The sequence below is a fragment of the Trichomycterus rosablanca genome, chromosome 7, assembly GCF_030014385.1.
Source record: "Trichomycterus rosablanca isolate fTriRos1 chromosome 7, fTriRos1.hap1, whole genome shotgun sequence".
NCBI classification, from domain to species: Eukaryota; Metazoa; Chordata; class Actinopteri; order Siluriformes; family Trichomycteridae; genus Trichomycterus; species Trichomycterus rosablanca.
This window is the reverse complement of record NC_085994.1, coordinates 42,080,843-42,104,607: the sequence shown is the minus strand read 5'-3', so window position 1 is coordinate 42,104,607 and position 23,765 is coordinate 42,080,843. Positions and strand designations below refer to the sequence as shown.

The 23,765-nt window shown below is 42.8% G+C and overlaps 2 protein-coding genes across 6 annotated transcripts in view; both read left to right on the top strand.

Moving 5' to 3' along the window:
- Window positions 1–620: 620 nt before the first annotated feature.
- Window positions 621–3,355, top strand: LOC134317958 (emerin-like). Of its 4 annotated transcripts, none has more exons than XM_062998710.1 (7): window positions 621–691; window positions 1,405–1,573; window positions 2,127–2,219; window positions 2,312–2,346; window positions 2,433–2,464; window positions 2,573–2,623; window positions 2,838–3,355. In XM_062998710.1, exons 2-7 carry the CDS (start codon window positions 1,498–1,500, stop codon window positions 3,058–3,060), a joined length of 510 nt encoding a protein of 169 aa, XP_062854780.1. In that variant the 5' UTR covers window positions 621–691; window positions 1,405–1,497; the 3' UTR covers window positions 3,061–3,355. The 4 variants fall into 4 exon arrangements, with proteins under 4 accessions (XP_062854780.1, XP_062854777.1, XP_062854779.1 ...); XM_062998707.1 differs by having other exon boundaries at window positions 2,127–2,225; XM_062998709.1 differs by lacking the exon at window positions 621–691 and adding an exon at window positions 1,125–1,261 and having other exon boundaries at window positions 2,127–2,225.
- Window positions 3,356–4,515: 1,160 nt separating this feature from the next.
- Window positions 4,516–23,765, top strand: part of prkcz (protein kinase C, zeta) — a 36,413-nt gene continuing 17,163 nt past the window's right edge. For both annotated transcript variants that reach the window (XM_062999608.1, XM_062999607.1), the window contains exons 1-4: window positions 4,516–4,825; window positions 7,897–8,018; window positions 8,380–8,469; window positions 10,411–10,461. In XM_062999608.1, the coding sequence (XP_062855678.1) occupies window positions 4,755–4,825; window positions 7,897–8,018; window positions 8,380–8,469; window positions 10,411–10,461 (334 nt within the window). In that variant the 5' untranslated portion in view covers window positions 4,516–4,754. The remainder of the gene's footprint in view (window positions 4,826–7,896; window positions 8,019–8,379; window positions 8,470–10,410; window positions 10,462–23,765) is intronic.

The window sequence follows — 23,765 nt, the reverse complement described above, 5'->3', positions numbered from 1 at the left end:
TTGCATGAGCAGAAGTTCTGATGAGGATTGTGAGAGAACAGGAAAACACTGTGAGCATGTGTGATGAATACATTAACCTTCTTGTCCTGCTCACCCACTGCTCACCGCTCTTATCCTGCTGCCAAAAGCACCAGAAGAACCAGAACAACTGTCAAACATTCTTATATTTATTTATTTATAGTTCTTATGCTTTATTCTCAACTTTATTCCAACACATCACGTCTGTAATAATAACTACGTTTACATGTACAATGTAAAATGTAAATGTACATGAAACCAAACACATCATCAGTAATAAACACTCCCATCAGGGATTTTCAGTTTTCTTATAAAAAATTAAATCATTTAGAGGAGGAAAAAATCAGGAGGTAGCGGTAGGTTAGCTTAGTGGTTAAGGTTAGGAACTAGTGATCAGAAGGTTGCTGGTTTAAGCCCCACCACCACCAAGTTGCCACTGTCGAGCCAGTAAGCAAGGTTCTAAAGTGTGTCTTGTGTAATAAGCATAATTTCGTTTGCATGTTTTTTTTTATAATTTACAGTTTATATCAGATTTATTACAATTATTATAATTGTACATTTGATGGAGTAACAGCGACATCTAGCGGAAGCTGCTCAGATCGCTTCTCACTCCGGAAACACTGTGTTACAATAACAACAGGAAGAAGCTAACAAGCTAATAAAGTCGATTACAGTAAGTGATTGATTGATTGATTTTATTGAACCATTTCACATTTTCTAAATAGATGCAATGCCTCTTATAAGAAACTGAAACAGTCAGGGATAACGCAAAAAAATCCGTAGACTTATTTCCATTGTGGTCATTTGTTACTTTTAGAATATTTTATTTGTTTTAAAATACTAATACAAACATCACTGTATAACGCATTTGATATTAATATAAAAATTAATATTAATGTAAAAAAAATAAATATTAATGCTTTTATATTTACACTTTCTCGAACAACATACGAAGGTGTGCGGGGTGAATCCCAAACCGCTGCTCACTCGCTACACTAGTGCACTACAGAGAGTGTGAAAGACCGATCGATCCTCACTTAATAGTGCACCACGTTATACAACATGGACTAATTCGGAATAATTTTAAGAGTGTAGTCGAAGCAAAACCACAAAGAGAGGAACTGTAACTGGGATTTTTGGTACTGTAACTGGGATTTTTTTCTATGGAGTTTTTGGTACTTTAACTGGGTGTTATGGTACTGAAACTGGGATTTTTGCTGCTGAAACTGGGATTTTTAGATGGGTGAGAGTTAAATATAAAGCACAGTTCTGTTTTCTGGTATGTAGTGTTAAAAGATCCAGTTTGTTGATATTGTAATGAAACCTTTATTCTTTTATATCAGGAACTTCTGATCACTTCTAATCTCACTTTCACTTTCCTCACAGCACCAGTGGCTCAATCAGAAACCAAACCCAGACGAGAGGAGTTGAGCCCCACTACAAACCTGGTGGGATTATTAATGACACTGAGGTGCAGGAATGTTGAGAAGTAAGAGTGATGAGGAGCTGGGCTGGATGTTGGATGATTATGGGATTAAACACGGTCCTGTAGTTGGTAAGTTTCATTTGGATTAATGATAAAATTGTGAACGTTTATAATTAAAAGTGCAGCAGTTTCATTAGAAAAGTAAAATGTTAAAAATCCTGTCCCCATCGTATCGAGTCTCAGCTCTGCCTGTCGGCTGGGCTGAGCAGCCACATGAACAACGATTGGCCTGTTGTTTATATAAGGGCGGGGCATTAAGCCGGATAGGATCTCTCTCATAACTGATGCAACTACGACCTCTGCTGGCTGATTGATGGTGCCTGCACAGAGGTCGGATCAGGGTGTGTCTCTCCGTACACAGTGCTGATCCGCAGCTGATCTCATCTGGTGTAAGTTAAAAGATGCACATGGCTGCTGCCCACGTGTCAGAGGGGGCGTGGGTTAGCTTCGTTCTCCTCAAATCAGAGCGGGGATCGGCATTAGTGGAGAGGAAGCGTGACGCAATTGGACACTCTTAAAGTCGGGAGATAAAGGGGAGAAAATGCATAAACAAAATATTTTTAAAAATCCTGTCCAATCTTTTCTGGAGTATGAATGTTTATGAGGTGGTACTTGTGTGCAGGAAGCACCAGAGCTCTTTATGAGAGGAAGCTCAGAGATGTGATGGCTAAAGAGAGAAAGATTAAAGCTCCAGCTGAGAGAAGCTTCTGTCGAGGTGACGGTGAGAAGCTGAAATTATTCTCTACATCTCATACAATCATTCTGGAATTATTAATAAATATCATTTGTTGTTGTTTTTCTGTGAAGAGGAGGAAATGATTTACACTAACCATTCAAAAACTGTAAGTAACCTGTAGTTCATCTCACACTGATTCATTCATTCTAATTCATTTAAATCATACTGACCCAGATCTTCTGATTCATCCAGAACAAACTGACCAGAGAGAGAGCTGAATACAGGTGAATCATTCATATTTTATATTCTCTTCATGTAATAATAATTATAATAATAATAATAATAACAATAAATATAATAATTATAATAATAATGTTGTTATTGATGTTTAGGGGAGTTTCAGCTAACAGGTTTTATACCAGAGACGAGGACGATGATGATGAGTGAGAGTTCTTCTTATTTACTGACCACAGATCTGCTCACATAAGAATATGTACATGCACCGAGCATTTTATTAGGAACTGCAGAACAGTCCCAACAACACTGCTGCACCTGATACACTCATACATACACACAACAACACACACTACCATGTTACTACCATGTTAATAAGGGGTCCCTTATCCACCTACTGGTATGTTTTGCGGTTTGTTTCAGTCCGATCAGGTACCAGCTGCAAGACTTGAGCGCATCACCGGGACGACACTCAGCACACCAGTACAGCCCAATGAAACCACAGATCAAACCAGCTCCCAGTTCAGAGAGAGCCGCCCCACTGTGGCTGCAGATCCTGCTCTTCATCATCGTGGTGCTCATCATGGCTCTCATCTTCATATACATGGAACCATCAGTCACACAACCTTTCAAAAGACTCACATAGCAAACTGATTTTAATGGTTTTAATGGTGCCACTGGTTACTTTTAATATAAAAACGTTTTGATTTGTCATGTGTCTTTAATACTGTGTTACTGATACAGGGAGTGTTTATAACGATAATCAGTATTACCATACATCACAATATTCTACTCAAACTGTAATGATATCTGAAGCAGCTTTTGTGGAACCAGCACCAGTTTTAAAGGCTGGAAATTTAGAAAACCAGTAACATTAACCAGTACAAAGAGATTGTGATCCAATGATGTAATACATTTATAAATAAATTGTTATAAAAATTTTTAATACAATGTTTAATTTCCAGCATTGTCAGATGTTCTTCTCTTGTGTGACGTACAGAAGAGCTTCCTCATAAACATCTCCTTACTCTAACACACACACACACACACACACACACACACACACCAGTAGAAGAACCCAGATCTGCTGGAACCCTGTCAGAACACGACCTGAGTAGAAGAATGATTTTAGCTGAATGTCAGACTGTCGTGTATTATCTTGGTTTGGTTGGAACCTCGTGAGCTGAGGAAGATTTTGGAGAAGTTGGTGATGTGACAGGAAGCACCTGTGGGACCGTTTTTAAAACGATCACTTTCAGATTTATTACAGGAATCTTTTAGCCGTGGGGGGAAATTTATATCAAATGTTTTGTTGGTTTGAGAAATTTGAGCTGTGGTATGAAGTGGGCTGTTCATATGGGGATCTGTATCGTGCACGGAGAGTCACGCGATGATCTCCATTATCCCCCGTCTATGTGCAGTGCCATCGATCAGCCAGCAGAGGTCGTTATTGTAGCACTCCCTCTCACCCTTGGACGAACTGATCATTATAAACGCCTGGCCTGCCATAAGCAGAGCTGAGATTCGAACTTGCAAGCTTGAGATGTCAGCACTGTAAAAGTATTCGGACGTCTGACCCTGAGCTCGACCTGGCATTGGGTCAAACTTTGGACGGGCGGATGAAAAGATGGTCTGTCCACCCTAAATCCGGAGGTTACGGGCACCCTAACTACAGTGGGTAATAGATCCCGCTTCAGAATCAGCACGGTAAAGCTTAAAGACTGGAGTTTGTTCCTGATCACATAAGCAACGACAAAATGAATAAACACAAGAGCCTCGGTCCTGTACGAAAGCTTCTAAACTCAGGTGGAAATGTAAAGCTTGATTGATTGTGGACAGTGTCGCCTACGTTGCCGCAGGTTCTAATCATGGTAGAATCGGATCATATCCAGACAGGTTGCTTTCAGATGTTGGTGAAGTCAAACTAGCCTTATTTATCTGGTACAGAAATAAAACGAATTTATAGACTGACAGTAAATCCTGGAGCGAGTGCGCGGGTGAGACGGATGGGGGCGCAACAGAGCAACAGGTACATTATAGTGAGTGTGTGTGTGTGTGTGTATGTGTGTGTGTGTGTGTGTGTGTGTGTGTGTAACCATAGCAAAGCCTCTCTTGCTGAACTAAATCCACTGAGCAGCTGTGAGCTGGATCTAATCTAACACTCAGTACCGAGTAGAGATGGACCGGTTCTACCTCACCCAGGACTCGGTTTATCGCGGTATATCAAACCGAACCGTCTAAACTCGGGATTAAAAGTGAGAACTTTTCGGCGGCGGAAGAGAACCGAGAACTGGTCCGGGTCACGGTTCAGTGTTCAGTAGTTTGGGGAGATCCATCATCATGCCTGTGAGGAACGGATCGGTACCGGATCTACAGGAGCGACAGGTGAAGATCAAAGCGCATTACGGCGGGTGAGTGATTCAATCACTGACAGCAAAGAACCATAATGATTCACTGGATCAATCGGTTCCCTTTAAACGATTCACTCACTGTTCTAATATTAGTTCTAACTTTGGCTTAATGACCTGATCTGTGTGTTATTAATGAATGTAGTGTTTTTATTATCGATATTAGGATCTTATACCGTTTAAATAACCTTAAGAGCTCAAACACTTCAGCTCGACTCTTATGTGAATCGATTCCCTGGTGTGATTAAAAGTTCTGGTGAAGTTCTGATAAATATTCAGTATTCTGGCTCATGTAGAAGAATATAAAAGAAAAGAAACGTTCTTATCATTTATTTTAATATTTAAAGATATTTAAAGTATTAAGATCAAATGCTTTATAGGATTAAGAACATGTTTAATAATACTGTGTATAAAATGTCCTGAATGTGAAATGAACCGATTCAGTGTGTTAGTACCGACTGATACAGAAGTTCATGTTTGATGATCCGGTGATTTTCAGAACTTTTCCTCCCTGATACGAGATATAAAAAGGTGCAGATCTTAAATCTAGATTTCCTTTATTTAGGCTGGTGCAGTGGGTAGCTCTGTCACCTCACAGCAAGGTCCTGGGTTCGATTCCCCAGAGTCATTTCTGTGTGGAGTTTTAACTATAAAATCAGGAACGTTTTTATTTGTAAGAGAACTTGTTGTTTTTAATGCTGATAATATAATTAATTACATTCAATTGTAATTAAATGTGGTACATTTCATTTCCACATCTTATGTGTATATACAGTGTACACTTAAGTGCTGGAGCAGCTTGATTGTTTACATTTCATCCTTCTGAATTAGACTTTTGTCTGCACATAATTTCTGTGATAATAAATTACTAATGAAAGTTGTTTATTATTTTAAATTGTTTTACATTCTTCTGGAATTCAGACAAGTTACAGGAATGATGATAAGTAAAGAATCATAAGTATGTGGACGGGTGAAGAACTGAAGGTTTGAACTTTTATGAGGGAATGTGAACTACAGAACTAAAACTGGAGCTGGTGGAACTAAGATCTGAGGCTTTGGTACTGAAACTGGAGCTGAAAAGTCATTTCAGGATTCACTCATTCATCTGGAACATTCGTGGCTGTAGGAACTGATTTTGAGCTCCGTGTGAATTCTGGACCGTGAATCTGGATTTATAAAGCAGGTGAATCCAGAACTCTCTAATTAGCTCAGAGCTGGATGTGAGGTACCGCCTGTTCTCCTCTGGTCTCAGGACCTAGATGATTGTGGGGAACCTGGAGAAGAACCTGGAGGAGAACCTAGTGGAGAAGTTCTCATTCTCATGATGCTGAGCCTCTTTTCTCGGGTTCCTTGTGACTGAAACCGTGCAGGCTCATTTCTGTTCGTTCCTGTAGAAGGTGGAGTTGAGAAGAAATGGGACGCTCCTGTGTTCCAGCGTTAATGATCCACCTTTTATTATTGTGAGGTTGTTCACATCTTCTGAATTCCTTCAGCTGGAGTCATGATGAAATTCTGAAGCTGGTATCAGCGCCCACGCTCCGGCGCAGGGTTCAAGAGTCCAGACAGAAGATAAAGATCTCAGAACCTGATCAGATTAAATATAAAAAACCTGAATTATTACAGCTCCACTAACGTTCACTACAGGACCAAAAGTTTGTGGACACTCCTCCTAAGTATGAAGTTCAGGTATTTTATAGCTATAGAAGATTATAAAATCTCTTTCATTCTTGGGGGCAACAGTTTAGGGAAGACCTTTAACCTCATGGAACATCTCTGGAACACTGGAACAGAACCGGGTCTTTTTATACACTAACGCCTGTTTGTCTGAATGCTCACAAATTCTCACAGACACACTCCAAAATGTGTATGTTGATCGATGCATATAAAGTTAATGTAATCATCAAAATAATAATAATAATAACAATAATTATAATCATATTATTTTAATGATATAAATATAGTGACTGATGTAGTGATTGATGCTGGGACGGTACATCAGTAGGTGTTAGAGTGGAACTTCCTCTGTGTGTCAGGAACACACACACCATTTTAGGAAGTTCATTAAACACACACACACACACACACACACACACACACACACACACACACACACCTTGTAAACTTGAACCCAGTAGGTTTAGTGGTCAGAACAACAGGCTTTATAAACACGCTTGTAACTGACACACATGATCCAACCATCAGCTACATCATACAGCCAAAAGTACATGGACATCCCATAATAATCAGCTACATTCATTATTTACTACAGGTAATTAATACAGTCACTTATGTACAATAAAGCTTCCAACTTTGTGGCAACAGTTTAGGGAAGTCCATTTTTTCCAGTATGACTCCGCCCCTGTGGACAAAATACAGTCCACACAGACATGGTTTGATGTGAGGTCCATGAAGTTTAGGGTGAAGGAACAGTGACCTACACAGAGGAATCAGCTCAAACCCATGGATTCTGGACTCACTCACCCACTCACTCACTCACTCACTCACTCACTAACTTACCCACCCACTCACTCACCCACCCACTAACTTACCCACTCACTCACTAACTTACCCTCTCACTCACTCACTCACTCACTCACTCACTAACTTACCCACTCACCCACTCACTCACTCACTCACTCACCCACCCACTAACTTACCCACTCACTCACTCACTAACTTACCCACTCACTCACCCACTCACTCACTCACTCACCCACCCACTAACTTACCCACTCACCCACCCACTCACTCACTCACCCACTCACTAACTTACTCACTCACCCACCCACTCACTAACTTACCCACTCACTCACCCACTCACTAACTTACCCACTTACCCATTCACCCACTCACTCACCCACTCACTCACCCACTCACTAACTTACCCACTCACCCACTCACTCACCCACTCACCCACTCACTAACTTACCCACTCACTCACTCACTCATTCATTCATGCACACACACCTGAAGCTTGACATGTACACTGGTGTTTCAGAAGAGTTGGGACAGGATGATGTTGAGCACTGTGCAGCGTGTCTCTAAAGCCTGTGCGGTTGTGTGCACGTGTACAGGGACATGCTGATATCGTACCTGGACTCAGGTGTGACCTACCTGGAGCTGTGTGAGGAGGTGAGGGACATGTGCAGCGTCCACAGAGATCGACCCATCACGCTGAAGTGGATCGATGATGAAGGTGAACCATCACGTCTCCTTCTACAGTAGATCTATTTTCTATTATAGGATTTATCTCCCAGAAGCACACAGGAGTTTAAAATCACACAGTGAAGCAACTTCCTCTTATTGGTTTGGTTCAGCATGACCATGCTCAGGTGTCCATATACTTTTGATTCCTGCAGCTTCCTTTAGAACTCCTGGCTGCTCCTCTGGTCTTATTTATGTTATTAGTTATGGTGGGACGTCCAGTTGTTGGTAACGCCCTAGTTGGTGCTTGTTGGCTGAACTTTATCTAAACTTCATCAGAGTCACTCTCTGGGGAGGGGGGGGTGTAAACGCTTTCTCCCCCAGTACGTGATGATCTTTGGTATGTTCTCCAGGTGATCCGTGCACCATCTCCTCTGAGATGGAGCTGGATGAGGCGTTTCGGATCTACAGCAGGAGCTCGTCGTCCAGCCTCCTACTGCACGGTACTGACCACAACACCTCAGAGTCACTCACTCATTTATATCACTCACCCACCCACCCACCCACTCACTCACTCACTCACTCACCCACCCACCCACTCACTCACCCACTCACTAACTTACCCACTCACTCTCACTCACTCACTCACTCACCCACCCACTCACTCACTCACTCACCCACCCACTCACTCACCCACCCACTCACTCACTCACCCACTCACTCACTCACTCACCCACCCACTCACTCACTCACTTACCCACCCACTCACTCACCCACTCACTAACTCACTCACTCACTCACTCACTCATTTATATCACCCACTCACTCACCCACCCACTCACTCACTTACCCACCCACCCACCCACTCACTCACTCACCCACCCACTCACTGTCTTACCCACCCACCCACTCACCCACCCACTCACTCACTCACTCACCCACTCACTAACTCACTCACTCACTCACTCATTTATATCACTCACCCACCCACTCACTCACCCACCCACTCACTCACTTACCCAGCCACCCACCCACTCACCCACCCGCTCACTCACTCACCCACCCACTCACTCACTCACCCACTCACTAACTCACTCACTCACTCACTCACTCATTTATATCACTCACCCACCCACCCACTCACCCACTCACTCACTTACCCACCCACCCACTCACTCACTCACCCACTCACTCACTCACTCACTCATTTATATCACCCACTCACTCACTCACCCACCCACTCACCCACCCACCCACTCACTCACTCACCCACCCACCCACCCACTCACTCATTTATATCACTCACTCACTCACCCACCCACCCACTCACTCACTCACTGACTCACTCACTCACTGACTCACTCACTCATACACTAACACCTCAGAGTCACTCACTCATTTATATCACTCACTCACTCACTCACCCACCCACCCACCCACCCACTCACTCACTCACTCACTCACCCACCCACCCACTCACTCACTCACTCACTCACTCACTCACTCATACACTAACACCTCAGTCACTCACTCATTTATATCACTCACTCACTCACTCACCCACCCACCCACCCACCCACCCACTCACTCACTCACTCACTCACTCACTCACTCATACACTAACACCTCAGAGTCACTCACTCATTTATATCACTCACTCACTCACCCACTCACTCACTCACTCACTCATTTATATCACTCACTCACTCACCCACTCACTCACTCACTCACTCATTTATATCACTCACTCACCCACCCACTCACTCACTCATTTATATCACTCACTCACTCACTCACTCACTCACTCACCCACCCACCCACCCACCCACTCACCCACTCACTCACCCACCCACCCACCCACCCACTCACCCACTCACTCACCCACCCACCCACTCACCCACTCACTCACCCACTCACGCACTCACTCACTCACTCATTTATATCACCCACTCACTCACTCACTCACTCATACACTAACACCTCAGAGGCACTCACTTATTTATATCACTCACTCATTTACTCACTCACTCACTCACTCATTTACTCACTCACTCATACACTCACTCACTCATTTACTCACTCATTTACTCACTTACTCACTCATTTACTCACTCACTCACTCATTTACTCACTCACTCACTCATTTACTCACTCACTCACACCTTCATCAACACCTCAGAGTCACATTCACTCATTCATTTATTTATGCAGTCACTTGCTCATTTATTAACACATCAGTGTCACTCATTCATTCACTCACTAACATCTCGGTATACCTTCCTCCTACATCTACTCTCTCACTCACTCATTTATAGTCGTTCACTCACTCACTAACATCTCAGTATACATCACATTTACATTCACTCACTCACACCTACACTTCCTGAATGAGTGAATGAATGATTATTAGTGGTATGGAGTGTAACTGTGTGTTTCTCTCTCAGTGTTCCCCAGCACCCCAGAGAGACCTGGCATGCCCTGTCCAGGAGAGGATAGTGAGTTACTACTCTCTTCTCTACATGTGTGTGTGTGTGTGTGTGTGTGTGTGATGTAATAATCTGACAGTAGGATGATATAGACGGATGGAATGTGTGTACGGCAGCATTTCTGTGGGGGGAGTGTGTGTGTGTGTGTGTGTGTTGTATAATAGAGGTGTGTGTGGGTGTGGACAGGAATGTGGCTGCGTAAGTGTGTGTATATACGTACGGGAGTGTGTGTGTGTGTGTGTGTGTGTGTGTGTGTGTACAGGAAGCATCATCACAGCGAGGTGTTTTCATGACGTTAATTAAATTCCTGAAAGCTCCGGGTCACTGCGCTTCATCTCGTACAAACTTACTCTGATCTACACGCTCGTATCTGAAATATTAACACGAGGCTGCACCATCTACCGTCCATAATATTATTAACAGATTCAGAGAATCAGGAGAAATATTAATGATCACTCATTCATTCTGAGTGATAATTTGGACACCTGACCATGAGCATGTTGGACGTTCTGTTCCAAAAACAAACGGTATTAAACAGAGTGACGTCTGTGAGATCTTCTCAGCTAGAAGAACAAGCACAGGACTTTGGAGTGTGTCTGTGTGTGGGAATTTGTGCTTACTCGGTAGTATAAATGATGGCAGTATTTGTACGGCTTGGTGCTGTTTGATCAGTCGGTGTTCCGCTTCATCTCAGAGCTGTTGAGTGGGGCTGAGGTCAGGGCTCTGTGCAGGAGCTTTTCTTTGTTCTTGTGGAATGGGGAAGGTCCTTCCCTAAACTGTTGCTGCACAGCTGTAAGCATGATGGATCGTTTCCCTAAGTTCAGTCATTAGAAGGGGTGTCCCAATACTTCTGTCTCATGATACTGAGACGTTCCCGTTCCTCTCCTGACGGTGGGGGGTCAGGCCGGGTTTTCCGTCAGACCCTGGGATGCTCGGTTGCTGTGGAGACCGGGGTGTGGAGCTGAGGAGCAGAGCTGGAACATCTCAGCATCCTGTTCCAGGGTTCCGTTCCGTCCTTTATTCTCACCACACTGAGTAACAGAGCTGAGGGGGAGCGAGGGGGGGGGGGGGGGGTAATGAAATAAAGAGCTGAGACTGGGCGAGCAAGTGAGGGAGAGAGAGGGAGTGAGCGAGGGAGGGAGTGAGTGAGCGAGCGAGGGAGGAGAGAGCGAGATGAGACTGGGCGAGAGAGGGAGAGAGAGGAGAGAGAGAGTGAGGAAGTGAGTGAGTGAGTGAGCGAGCGAGGGAGGGAGGGAGGAGAGAGAGAGGAGAGAGAGAGTGAGTGAGTGAGCGAGCGAGGGAGAGTGAGGGAGGAGAGAGAGAGATGAGACTGGGCGAGAGAGAGGAGAGAGAGAGTGAGTGAGTGAGCGAGCGAGGGAGGAGAGAGAGAGTGAGTGAGTGAGCGAGCGAGGGAGTGAGCGAGCGAGGGAGAGTGAGGGAGGAGAGAGAGAGATGAGACTGGGCGAGAGAGGAGAGAGAGAGTGAGTGAGTGAGCGAGCGAGAGAGAGTGAGGGAGGGATGAGAAGCTGGTGGGCCGCTGCTTTCACCCTAAACCCGACAGCGCTGGAGGAGGAGACGCGGCGGTGAGGAGCTGAAACGGTGAGTGGAGACGCTGCACCCTTCATCCATTCATCCATCACTCGTTCATCCGTCCCTCCGTCGCCGTGGTGATGTGTGTGATGTGAGCGAGCGGCGTCTTTGTGCTGGGATGTGGCGGCTGACATTGAGGCTGTTAGCAGGTGATGTAGCTAGCAGCATCCTGCGGCGTGTGGGTACCGACGCTGTTAGCATCAATCCTGCTGGTTATACTGGTTTTACTGAACCTGTTCCTGTGTGTGTGTGTGTGTGTGTGGGGGGGGTTGTTTTGGGGGGGGGTGTTGGGGTGAATATTGCTTACCTGGCGTCTTCATCCACTAACAGGAAGCTGATTTTTTTGTTTGACTGGTGGCTGCAGGAAATGGGTCGTGTCCTAAATCTCAGCGCGCACCTCAAGGCGTCTGATGCTAGGTGAGCGGCGGTGTGACGTTAGCCGTGCGCCAACACGGGCTGGGTTCTATTTTTATAAATATTGTCGATCATGCCGAGCAGATCCAGGGTTCAGCCTGCTGTCACACTTTATTACTGTTTTATTTATTTACTTTTTAATTCATTTATAACATTTTATTTTATTTACTTTTTATTTATTGTAACTATTTTATTTTTTATTATTTATTCCATTTTCTTATTGTATTACTTTTTATTTATTTAATTTAACTATTTTACTTATTTTATTCATTTATTTTTAATTTATTTAATTTTTTTAATTTATTTTTATTTTTAATTTCATTATTTATTATTCATATTTTATTTATTACTTTCTTATTTATTATTTTGTATTAATTTAATTTAACTATTTTACTTATTTTATAATTTCTTTCTTTCTTTATTTTAACTATTTTACTTATTTTATAATTTTTTTAAATGTAACTTTTTTATTTCATTATTTACTTTTAATATTTGGATTATTTTATAACTTGTTTATTTTTTTTTTTTTTTACTATTTAATTTTTATTATTGATTCCTTTTCCTTATTGTATTACTTTTGTACAGATTTAATTAAACTATTTTACTTATTTTATAATTTTTTAATGTATTTAATTTAACTGTTTTACTTCATTATTTACTTTTAATATTTTATTTATTTTATTACTTGTTTATTTATTTATTTATTTTTACTATTTTATATCTGCATTTTCTCCCCTTTTCTTCCAGTTTAGTTATAGCTAGTTTCTCTTCCTCTGCTGGAGACCCTGATGGCGTATGAGGGGGGTATATTCTCCTGACGCGCCCTCCCTCCCCGTCTTTTCCCACCCAGCAGACTACTGGCTGATTTGGTGCAAATTTAAGGTGGACTGCTGGTGTTATTAGGTCCACCTTAAAGAGAATTCCTCTGATTTCCTGAACCTTGAAATGATTTCAGTTAGGCTAGTAACGTTAGCGCTGATTGATGTGTTAGCATTGCTACCATGTCATTAGCACTGTAACCTCTGGAGAACTGTTAATATGCAGCCTCGGTTGTTCGGGTTCGATTTCTTCCTTTTTATGTCCTCAGTGTGAGTGGAGCGTAAATATCTGGACACCGAAAGATTGAAACTGATGAAACGAAGTGGATCATAAGATAGAGACGGTGTGTTGGGCTTGTTTACGTTCCTGGTCAGGGTCTCGATGCGCCTCCGAGAGCCCTCTGCATGCTCACAAATGAAAACATGGCAGGCTCCGGTGCTACACAGCCAAACACGCAGCTGTATTTCTCATTTTACCCACTAGATCAGAAGGACAGCGGGTCGCTTCCCCTCCACACCCACGCGGTCCGTCCCACACCTACAGCCTGAATTATCCACCAATCAGATCGCTTGTTTACGGACATGAAAGAGAACCTGATTATCGTCATGGAGACGGAAAAGTGAGAAGAGTCAGAAAATCAGAAACCGAAAGGGTCAGCACAGCGTGTAAATACATTGTAGGGTCAAAAGTATGTGGACGTTCCTGGAATTGAGCTGTTTCTGCCACATCTATTGTTAACAGGTTTATAAAAATAACAAATAAGGTAAATAATGTGCTATAATGTTGTGGAAACAGTTTAGGGAAGTCCCTTTCTCTTCTCTGTCAGCATGATCACACCCCCGAGTCCTGCTCTTAACCCAACTCAACACTTCACATCTGGATTACAAATCAGACCGGACTGAATGGACCCAAGTCCCCACAGAGACACTCCAGAGTCTTCCCAGAAGATTGGATGATATTAAAGCTACAAAGAAAAGACGGAGTGATTCAGTATAAATGCGGGTGTGGTGCAGTTTCACTCTTTAAACACTAGAGGTCACAATCAGCGTAACCAGAACATCATCGGTTCTCTTCAGGCTGGAGGACGTATGTGAACTGTGAAGTGTGGTGAAGGGAGTCGAGAATCCTGAACAAGTGGAACATTTAAAGCTGTCCAGTAACAACTGTGATAAATTCTAAACAATTAACATGGTTCAATGTTTCTAAACCACCAGCCATCGGGCACCTGATAACGTCTGCATAGACACCCGGCTGGCCGATAGCACCGCTAACATTAACTGTAACTAACAATTATAACCTAAGACCAGAACTAGTAATGTAAAAACTGGGACTAAACAAGGACTGGACATAAAAGCTGAAAATAATTAAAATGTAGAGCTCTGGGCGCCCGGGTGAAGCAGCGGGATGTTCTGGGTTCTGATCTCTCTGAGTACGGGTCTCGGCTCTGTTACCAGTCGGCTGGGCGCCCTCTAGTGCCTGCAGCAGACACAATCGGCCACTAGTCTGCTGGGTGGGAAAAGACGGGACTAAACAGTGGGTGGGGTCTTGGGCGCTGTGTAAGGACCCTGGTTAGTAGCCGAGGCGCCTGTACAGAAGTGGAGGAGCGTGGAGATCAGAGCTTGAGCAGGGAATTCTCTGAGCTTCTAATCTTCAGGATCTGGTGTCTCAGTACAGAGGACCATGCTACCCTCCCTGTATTCTCTTAATGCTCTATTCTAGGCTCTTTTAGTGCTCTTTTTTACTGTGCCTGTGGGAATTTGTGTCCATTTAGTGAAACGAGTATTTGTGAGGTCAGACACTGATGAGAAGGTCTGACTTTCTTTTACATTTACATTTTCAGCATTTAGCAGACGCCTTTATCCAAAGCAACTTACATTACAGTATACAGTCTGAGCAACTGAGGGTTAAGGGCCTTGCTCAAGGGCCCAACAGCAGCAACCTGTCAGCGACCCTCTGATCACTGGTCCAGTACCTTAACCACTAGGCTACAGCTGGACCTTTCTTCACATTAAACGAATCAAACCGTCTGTATGAACCCAGCTGTGTTCGGTACATGACAGGGCCTTCCCCAAACTGTATGAATTATAATGAATTGATCAGCAGTTAGCAGGTGGGTGCAGCTGAAACTCGGTCAGTAGAATCGTGGATTGTGTCAGATATAAACTCTGCTGTGGGTTCTCTTGTTACCCTCCATCATCTCTCATCCTGACCTGTTTTCCTTTGATCTTCTGACTTTCCAGATGAGGCTGTTCTAAGTTTGGGAGAGTTTGACTCTCACTGTGGTTTGGTGGAGTCCTGAAGCTTCTGGAGAGGGTTTTGTAACATTCAGGACTGATTCGTCTCAGTGGTGTTGGGTTCCGGCTCTTCTGGAGCTCGGTTAGATGCTGGTAGGGTTAGTTATGTTCCTGTAGAATCATGGCGGTGGAGATTAGCGAGATGCCGCGGTGCTAGCTGTTCGGTTAGCGTTAGCGCTTTAGCGGTGACGTGGGGTTCTGATGATTTATTGTGATTTAATAATCTGAGATGATCAGACGTGATCTGCAGTGAAGGAAAATCACAAAGGTGCAAATACCAGAGCGGTAGAGAGAACAGAGCGGCGACTCTCCCATAGGGAACCGCTGTAACGGGGGCGGTGACATTTATTCTGCGCAGCTTCCGGGTTGTGGAGCTCTGAATAGTTCCAAACATCCCATAGAGCTCCGTTCATTTCCACCACTTATCAAGCATTTTCAGCTGCATGTTGCTTTGTTTTAAAAAAAATAATGAATTTAATGTCATTAATATACTTAATACTGTTATTGTTTAGCATTTGCTCAGCACTAAATGTTACATGTTTATCTTAATTAATAGGTATAACTGAATTTAGCTCAGTCAGTTAAGCTTAATCAATGACACACGAGTCTTTTCACCTAAAATGAGCTGATTAATCAAGAGTCTTGTTACAGAAATGATCATAAAACATTAGAACCACAATAAATCATTATACTTTTACTTTCATACTTAAGTACATTTGAAGGTAAATACTTTAGTACTTTTACTCAAGTGGAGGTAAAGAGTATTTTTACTTTTACTGGAGTAATATGTTACCTTGGATATTTCTACTTTAACTCAACTATATGGTTTGTGCACCTTCACCACTTACATTAGACAAAATGAACTTGTGCATATTCATAATGAATTCATTCATGTATTACATGTAGGAATGAATGATTAATCACTCATGAAATAAGAGATGAATGAAGCTATTTCATGTACTGTACCTGCACATAAGGTAAACCTTATGAATCCAGCACATGACTTAGTGTTTAACCAAAATGATTATTATTATTATTATTATTATTATGAATCCTCAGGAAAGTGAAGGGAGATTAGTTTATGTAAAAAACAAAACATAAAAAAACTTTAATCTCTGTACTGTATATTGTCTCTACTACTTAATGATATGGCATTATGTAATGTATGCTAATATAATGTACTGTGTGTTAACAAGAACAACCTATTAACAACTCATTATAAACATCAATCTTCCACTTTATATACCAGATTGACATTAAAGCAGATGCAGTAAATGTAAACGCAGTTGAAAATACCCAGAAATTGTACAAATGTTTATTATTTAGTGTTTAATATTTCATTCACTGCTGCCGGTCCCATATGAGAATGTGACAGCGCCGGGTTTGTTTGGAACTATTGGAGGGTTACACGAACCACGTGACCGTGTAGCGGCGAGATCAAGGAGTGTCGCAACTCTCTCTATCTACGGCTCTGGCAAATACTTAAACACACTAAACCACGCCCACATGCTGCATAGCTGAATCTGATTGGTCGACCTTGGTGCTGTAGGTTCTCTCTGATCTTTGAACATTTGATGGATCGACCGACCCCAACGTACCCAAATATCTCGTATAGTAAATATGTGTGTGTGTGTGTGAGTGTGTGTGTGTGTGTGTGTGTGAGTGTGTGTGTGTGAGTGTGTTAGTGTGTGTGTGAGTGTGTGAGTGTGAGTGTGTGTGAGTGTGTGTGTGTGTGTGTTAGTGTGTGTGTGAGTGTGTGTGTGAGTGTGTGTGTGAGTGTGTGAGTGTGAGTGTGTGTGTGAGTGTGTGTGTGTGAGTGTGTGTGTGTGTGTGTTAGTGTGTGTGTGAGTGTGTGTGTGAGTGTGTGAGTGTGAGTGTGTGTGTGAGTGTGTGTGAGTGTGTGAGTGTGTGTGTGTGTGTGTGTTAGTGTGTGTGTGAGTGTGTGTGTGAGTGTGTGTGTGTGTGTGAGTGTGTGTGTGTGTGTGTGTGTGTGTGTTTAGGTTGTTTCAGCGTTTCCTCTTTGTTGTGTCAGTAACGAGCTCTGAGATTCTCGTTTGCTTTAATTTCCCCCCGATTATCTAATTAATGACGGAGTTAAAGTGATAATTATTGCAGCCTGACGCAGTTAAATATCACCCACGCTGAGATAATACACCAGCGCACCAGCACCAAGGTCGGCTGGGCGCCCCCTAGCGGGCACGATCGACAGTGCAGCACACAAAGAAAAGACGGGACTAGAAAGTGGGCGTGGTCTTGGACGCTGTGTAAGGACCCTGGTCAGTAGCCCGAGGTGCCTGAACAGAAGTGGAGGAACGTGGAGCACTCACATGAGGGAGGGCGTGTCAGGAGAATATACCCTCCTCATACACCATCGGGGTCACCAGCAGAGGAAGAGGAACTGGCTACGACTAAACTGGGAGGTAAAGGAAGAAATAAAATAGAAAATACTGAAGGATCAGCTGGAGAGTCCAAACCCAGAACCCTGGAGATGATCTGGAGATGTTCTGGAGATGATGGTGGAAGGTAGAAGAAGAATATTTGTGTATTTTTGGAAGTAGAGGATCAGTTACTGCAGGACGTGCTACTGAGGTGACGTCAGGAATGGCTCATGGGTGTGGAACCATTCAGCTGGCACCATCACTGAGCTACGACTGATGAAACCCTCGGTCTGGTCAGTAGCCACATGTGGACGTGAAGCCTGGACTCATATTCAGATGATCTGATGGAGGAGGATGATCACTCCTGAGCGGGTGGACGAGACGGCCAGGACAGAACATGAGCTCCTGAACCTCATTAAATCCCAAAAGTTCTGTTACTCTGGATGTGTGATGAAGGCGACATTACTGTAGGACAGAAGATCACAACATGGATGGTGTTATCGGAGACACGAGACAGGGGGCGCTGGAGAACTCTGACCCATCAGTGCAGACAACCATCACAAAGTCATGATGGTGTGAGGTGATGAGAGAAGCTGTGATGAAAGCTCAGGTGGATCTAACCGTTCTGCTGGTTAGAGGGGCGTGTCCACATATTATTGGCTGTGTAGTGTATGAGGATTAGGACGTTATCGGTCTGCAGATGTTGTGAGAACGTGAACACACTGGTGAGAAAAATCACTTCTGTTTATCAGATCAAACTCTGTACAGAGGGAAGCAATTCATCAACCGATTTACCCTGGTCAGGGTCCCAGCGGGTCCGGTTTCCACGGGAAAACACCTGGCACAAGGCAGGAATACGACTGGACAGGGCTTCGGCCACACCCACCTCAGCACGCTGACCTCAGGCTGGAGAGCGAGTGTGAACTGTGAAGCGTGGTGAAGGGTGCACCAGGCTCAGAACACATGCAGATCATTCTGAGAATCGTTCATGCAGTACCAAGAGCTTTGAGTCGTGAGGAGACCCCGAGCGTCACGCACCGTGCCCATTTTCCGCTGCACTGATGATTCAGTCTGAACTTTGACCCCGCGTGTGGCCAATCAGACGAACACTTTATATGAGGTCTGTGGTTTAGACGTGACCACATGGTGGCGCTGCAGGAGGCCGAGCCGTGAGGGTCACATGATTTACACCTGTGTTCATGTGTGTGAGTGAAGATGTCACTGATTCATCTCTGATTCTCTCCTCTGATTGGCTGCTGTTGGTTGTTGCTCGTTACACAGTGAGAGATGAAATGGTTTCCATAGCGATGCATAATGCTAACATCTAACGGATTAGCATCTAACTCCATACCGAACCTGTGTGTAAACAAAGAAGCTGTAACACACACACACACACACACACACACACACACAAACACACACACACACTAGTACACACAGTAATACACACTAATACAAACACACACACACACACACACACACACACTAGTACACACAGTAATACACACTAATACAAACACACACACACACACACACACACACACACACAAGTACACACAGTAATACACACTAATACAAACACACACACACAAACACACACACACACTAGTACACACAGTAATACACACTAATACAAACACACACACACACACACACACACACACTAGTACACACAGTAATACACACTAATACAAACACACACACACACACACACACACACTAGTACACACAGTAATACACACTAATACAAACACACACACACACTAGTACACACAGTAATACACACTAATACAAACACACACACACACTAGCTAGTACATACACACTAAACACAGGAAAACACTAATACACACACACTAGTACACACACACATTAATACATGCACACAAACACAGATTAACACACTAAACACACACACACACACACACACACACACGCTGTTGTCTCGGGTTAGAGAATAGGTCATTGTTACCGTGGTGACGCTGGCAGTGCCATGGTGGGATTTTTTACCCTGGCACCATTCACTGAATGACAGGAAGTGATGTCACATGTTTTGGAGTGTACTGGGTCACATGGTCTGGTGCTGAGGAGTGAGGAGTGTGTGTCGTAGTGTGTGTGTTTCTGTTGGAACAGGACCCGCAGTGACCCTGACCAGAGTCGGTCAGAAAGTCCAAGTACAAACAAACAGAGAGGAACCTGGAACAGCCGTCTCCCTACCAAGGGTCTGTCACCCTGATCCAAGAAGCACCAAAAATTAATGAATAAAATAAATAAATAAATGACAATTAATCAAATAAAATAATAAATAAAATAATTAAATTAATAATAAATAAAATAATTAAATAAATAATAAATAAAATAAATTAATAAAATAAATAAAATTAAATAAATGAACTCAGAGCTCCATCATGAGTGAGAATCTTTAGTGTTTATACAAGAAATTGACAAAATATTGGAAACACATGATGGAGCTTCAAACGCTCCTGCATTCTTCTCACTTTGATCTCAAACAACATCAAACATCAAATCGAGCTTCCAGGAATCTTCATCCTGGACCAGGTTAGAGAATCAGAGACTCCAGAGGAACCCCGGTGTGGAACAGAGGAACCCTGGTATGGAACCCAGAGGAACCCCGGTGTGGAACCCAGAACCCTGATCTCCAGAAGCGTGAGGAAGTTCCTGTTCCTGAACAGACTGAAGTTCAGAGATAATGAAGTTCCACCCTCATAACCTCACCCTGCTGGCATGTGGAGAATTCTGACTCCTCCATACTGGCACCAACACCAGCACACCATCATACCTGAACACACACTGCATTTACTTTGTGGTGGTTACAATAGGGAAGGTCCTCTTCTTCTTACAGCCGGAGAACATGACGTCTATTATCAGCAGAAAGCTGGAATCATAGCACGTGTTTCAGTGTGTGTGTGTGTGTGTGTGTGTGTGTGTGTGTGTGAGGACGTGCTGCCCTCTGCTGGAACTCATCTGTTACTGCAGCACTTAATCTGGGTCACCGATCTGCGGGGGTCTCAGAGAGAGAATAAATCACATGCTTCCTGTTTGGTTTGGTTTAGTTTAGGTTAGTTTGATTTAGTTCAGTTAGTTGGTTTATTTTGTTTAGGTTAGCTTAGCTTGGTTTAGTTTTGTGTGGTCTGGTTTAGTTTAGTTTAGTTTGCATAGTTTGGTTTGGTTCATATGGTTTGGTTAGTTTGGTTTGGTTTGTATGGTTTGGTTAGTTTGGTTTGTATGGTTTGGTTAGTTTGGTATGGTTTAGTTTGCATGGTTTGGTATAGTTTGGTTAAGTTTGGTTTGGTTGGTTTGGTTTGGTTTGTTTAGTAAGTTTGGTTTAGTTTGGTTTGGTTATTTTGATTTGTATGGTTTGGATAGTTTGGTTAGTTTGGTTGGTTTGGTTAGTTTAGTTTGTATGGTTTGGTTAATTTGGTTTGTATGGTTTGGTTAATTTGGTTTGGTTTGTTTGGTTAGTTTAGTCTGTATAGTTTGGTTAGTTTGGTTAGTTTGGTTTGGTTTGTTTGGTTAGTTCGGTTTGGTTTGGTTTGGTTTGTATGGTTTGGTTTGGTTTGTATGGTTTGGTTTGGTTTAGTTTGTATGGTTTGGTTAGTTTGGTTTGGTTAGTTTGGTTTGTCTGGTTTGGTTTGGTTAGTTTGGTTTGTATTGTTTGGTTTGGTTTGTTTAGTTTGGTTTGTATTGTTTGGTTAGTTTGGTTTGGTTTGGTTTGTATTGTTTGGTTAGTTTGGTTTGGTTTGATTTGTATTGTTTGTTGTGGATTGGTTAGTTTGGTTTGTATGGTTTGGTTAGTTTGGTTTGGTTTGTATGGTTTGGTTAGTTTGGTTTGTATGGTTTGGTTTAGTTTGGTTTGTATGGTTTGGTTAGTTTGGTTTGTATGGTTAGTTTAGTTTGGTTTGGTTAGTGTGGTTGGTTTTAGTTTGCATGGTTTGGTTAGTTTGGTTTGTATGGTTAGTTTAGTTTGTATGGTTTGGTTTGTATGGTTAGTTTAGTTTGGTTTGGTTAGTGCGGTTTGTTTTAGTTTGCATGGTTTGGTTAGTTTGGTTTGTATGGTTAGTTTAGTTTGTATGGTTTGGTTAGTTTGGTTTGTATGGTTAGTTTAGTTTGTATGGTTTGGTTAGTTTGGTTTGGTTAGTTTGGTTTGTTTTAGTTTGCATGGTTTGGTTAGTTTGGTTTGTATGGTTAGTTTAGTTTGTATGGTTTGGTTTGTATGGTTAGTTTAGTTTGGTTTGGTTAGTGCGGTTTGTTTTAGTTTGCATGGTTTGGTTAGTTTGGTTTGTATGGTTAGTTTAGTTTGTATGGTTTGGTTAGTTTGGTTTGTATGGTTAGTTTAGTTTGTAGGGTTTGGTTAGTTTGGTTTGGTTAGTTTGGTTTGTTTTAGTTTGCATGGTTTGGTTAGTTTGGTTCATATGGTTAGTTTAGTTTGTATGGTTTGGTTAGTTTGGTTTGTTTTAGTTTGCATGGTTTGGTTAGTTTGGTTTGTATGGTTAGTTTAGTTTGTATGGTTTGGTTAGTTTGGTTTGGTTAGTTTGGTTTGTTTTAGTTTGCATGGTTTGGTTAGTTTGGTTTGTATGGTTAGTTTAGTTTGTATGGTTTGGTTAGTTTGGTTTGTTTTAGTTTGCATGGTTTGGTTAGTTTGGTTCGTATGGTTAGTTTAGTTTGTATGGTTTGGTTAGTTTGGTTTGTTTTAGTTTGCATGGTTTGGTTAGTTTGGTTTGTATGGTTAGTTTAGTTTGTATGGTTTGGTTAGTTTGGTTTGTTTTAGTTTGCATGATTTGGTTAGTTTAGTTTGTATGGTTTGGTTAGTTTGGTTTGGTGTGCAGGAACTCCAGTGACCTGCACAGAGCCCTGACCTCAACCCCTCTGAACACTTTTGGGATGAAATGGAACACTGACTGTCAGTCAGGCCTTATCATCCAACATCAGTTTCTGACCTCGTTTGACTAAATGAGCACAAATTCCCACAGACACACTAATAAATCCATTAGAAATCCTTCTAATAAGAGCTGCATGTAGCTGCAAGAAGGGCGACGTCCTATAGAGAACCATCAGATTAATGGAATATCCAACAAGCTCATGATCAGGTGTCCACATACTTATGGTCATGTAGTGTATTTAGTTCCATGTTCAAGTATAGAACTGTGGTGTAGGAAACACAAACCAGGACCCCTGAGCAACTCTGGACATGAACCATAAAGGTGAACCCTGGAGATGAACCCTGAAGGAGAACCCTGGAGATGAACCCTGAAGGAGAACCCTGGAGATGAACCCTGGAGATGAACCCTGAACCCTAAAGGAGAACCCTGGAGATGAACCCTGGAGATGAACCCTGAAGGAGAACCCTGGAGATGAACCCTGGAGATGAACCCTGAACCCTGAAGGAGAACCCTGGAGATGAACCCTGAAGGAGAACCCTGGAGATGAACCCTGGAGATGAACCCTGGTGCATTTTGTTCTTCAGCAGTTCTCAGTGTAGGTGAGATAGAGAAGATCTGACGTCAGTGAGATGGGTTGGAGGAGCAGTAGGTATGAACTGAGCATGCTCAGGAGGGAGGGAGCGCACATCCACACACAGCGTGGAACAGTGAGGAGCGCAGGAGGAGCTGCTCCTGGAACTGGGATTCATTCAGTGATTGATGAGATGATCGGAGTAACGAGGAGATGCTGCTCACGCTGATCTTCTACCTGAGGATGAAAGGTACAGCTGTGAGACAAATCGGAAGGTTGATTGTAGGTCAGTGCACGATATTACAAACACAGATTATCTAAGACGGCACAAATTCCCACAAACTAC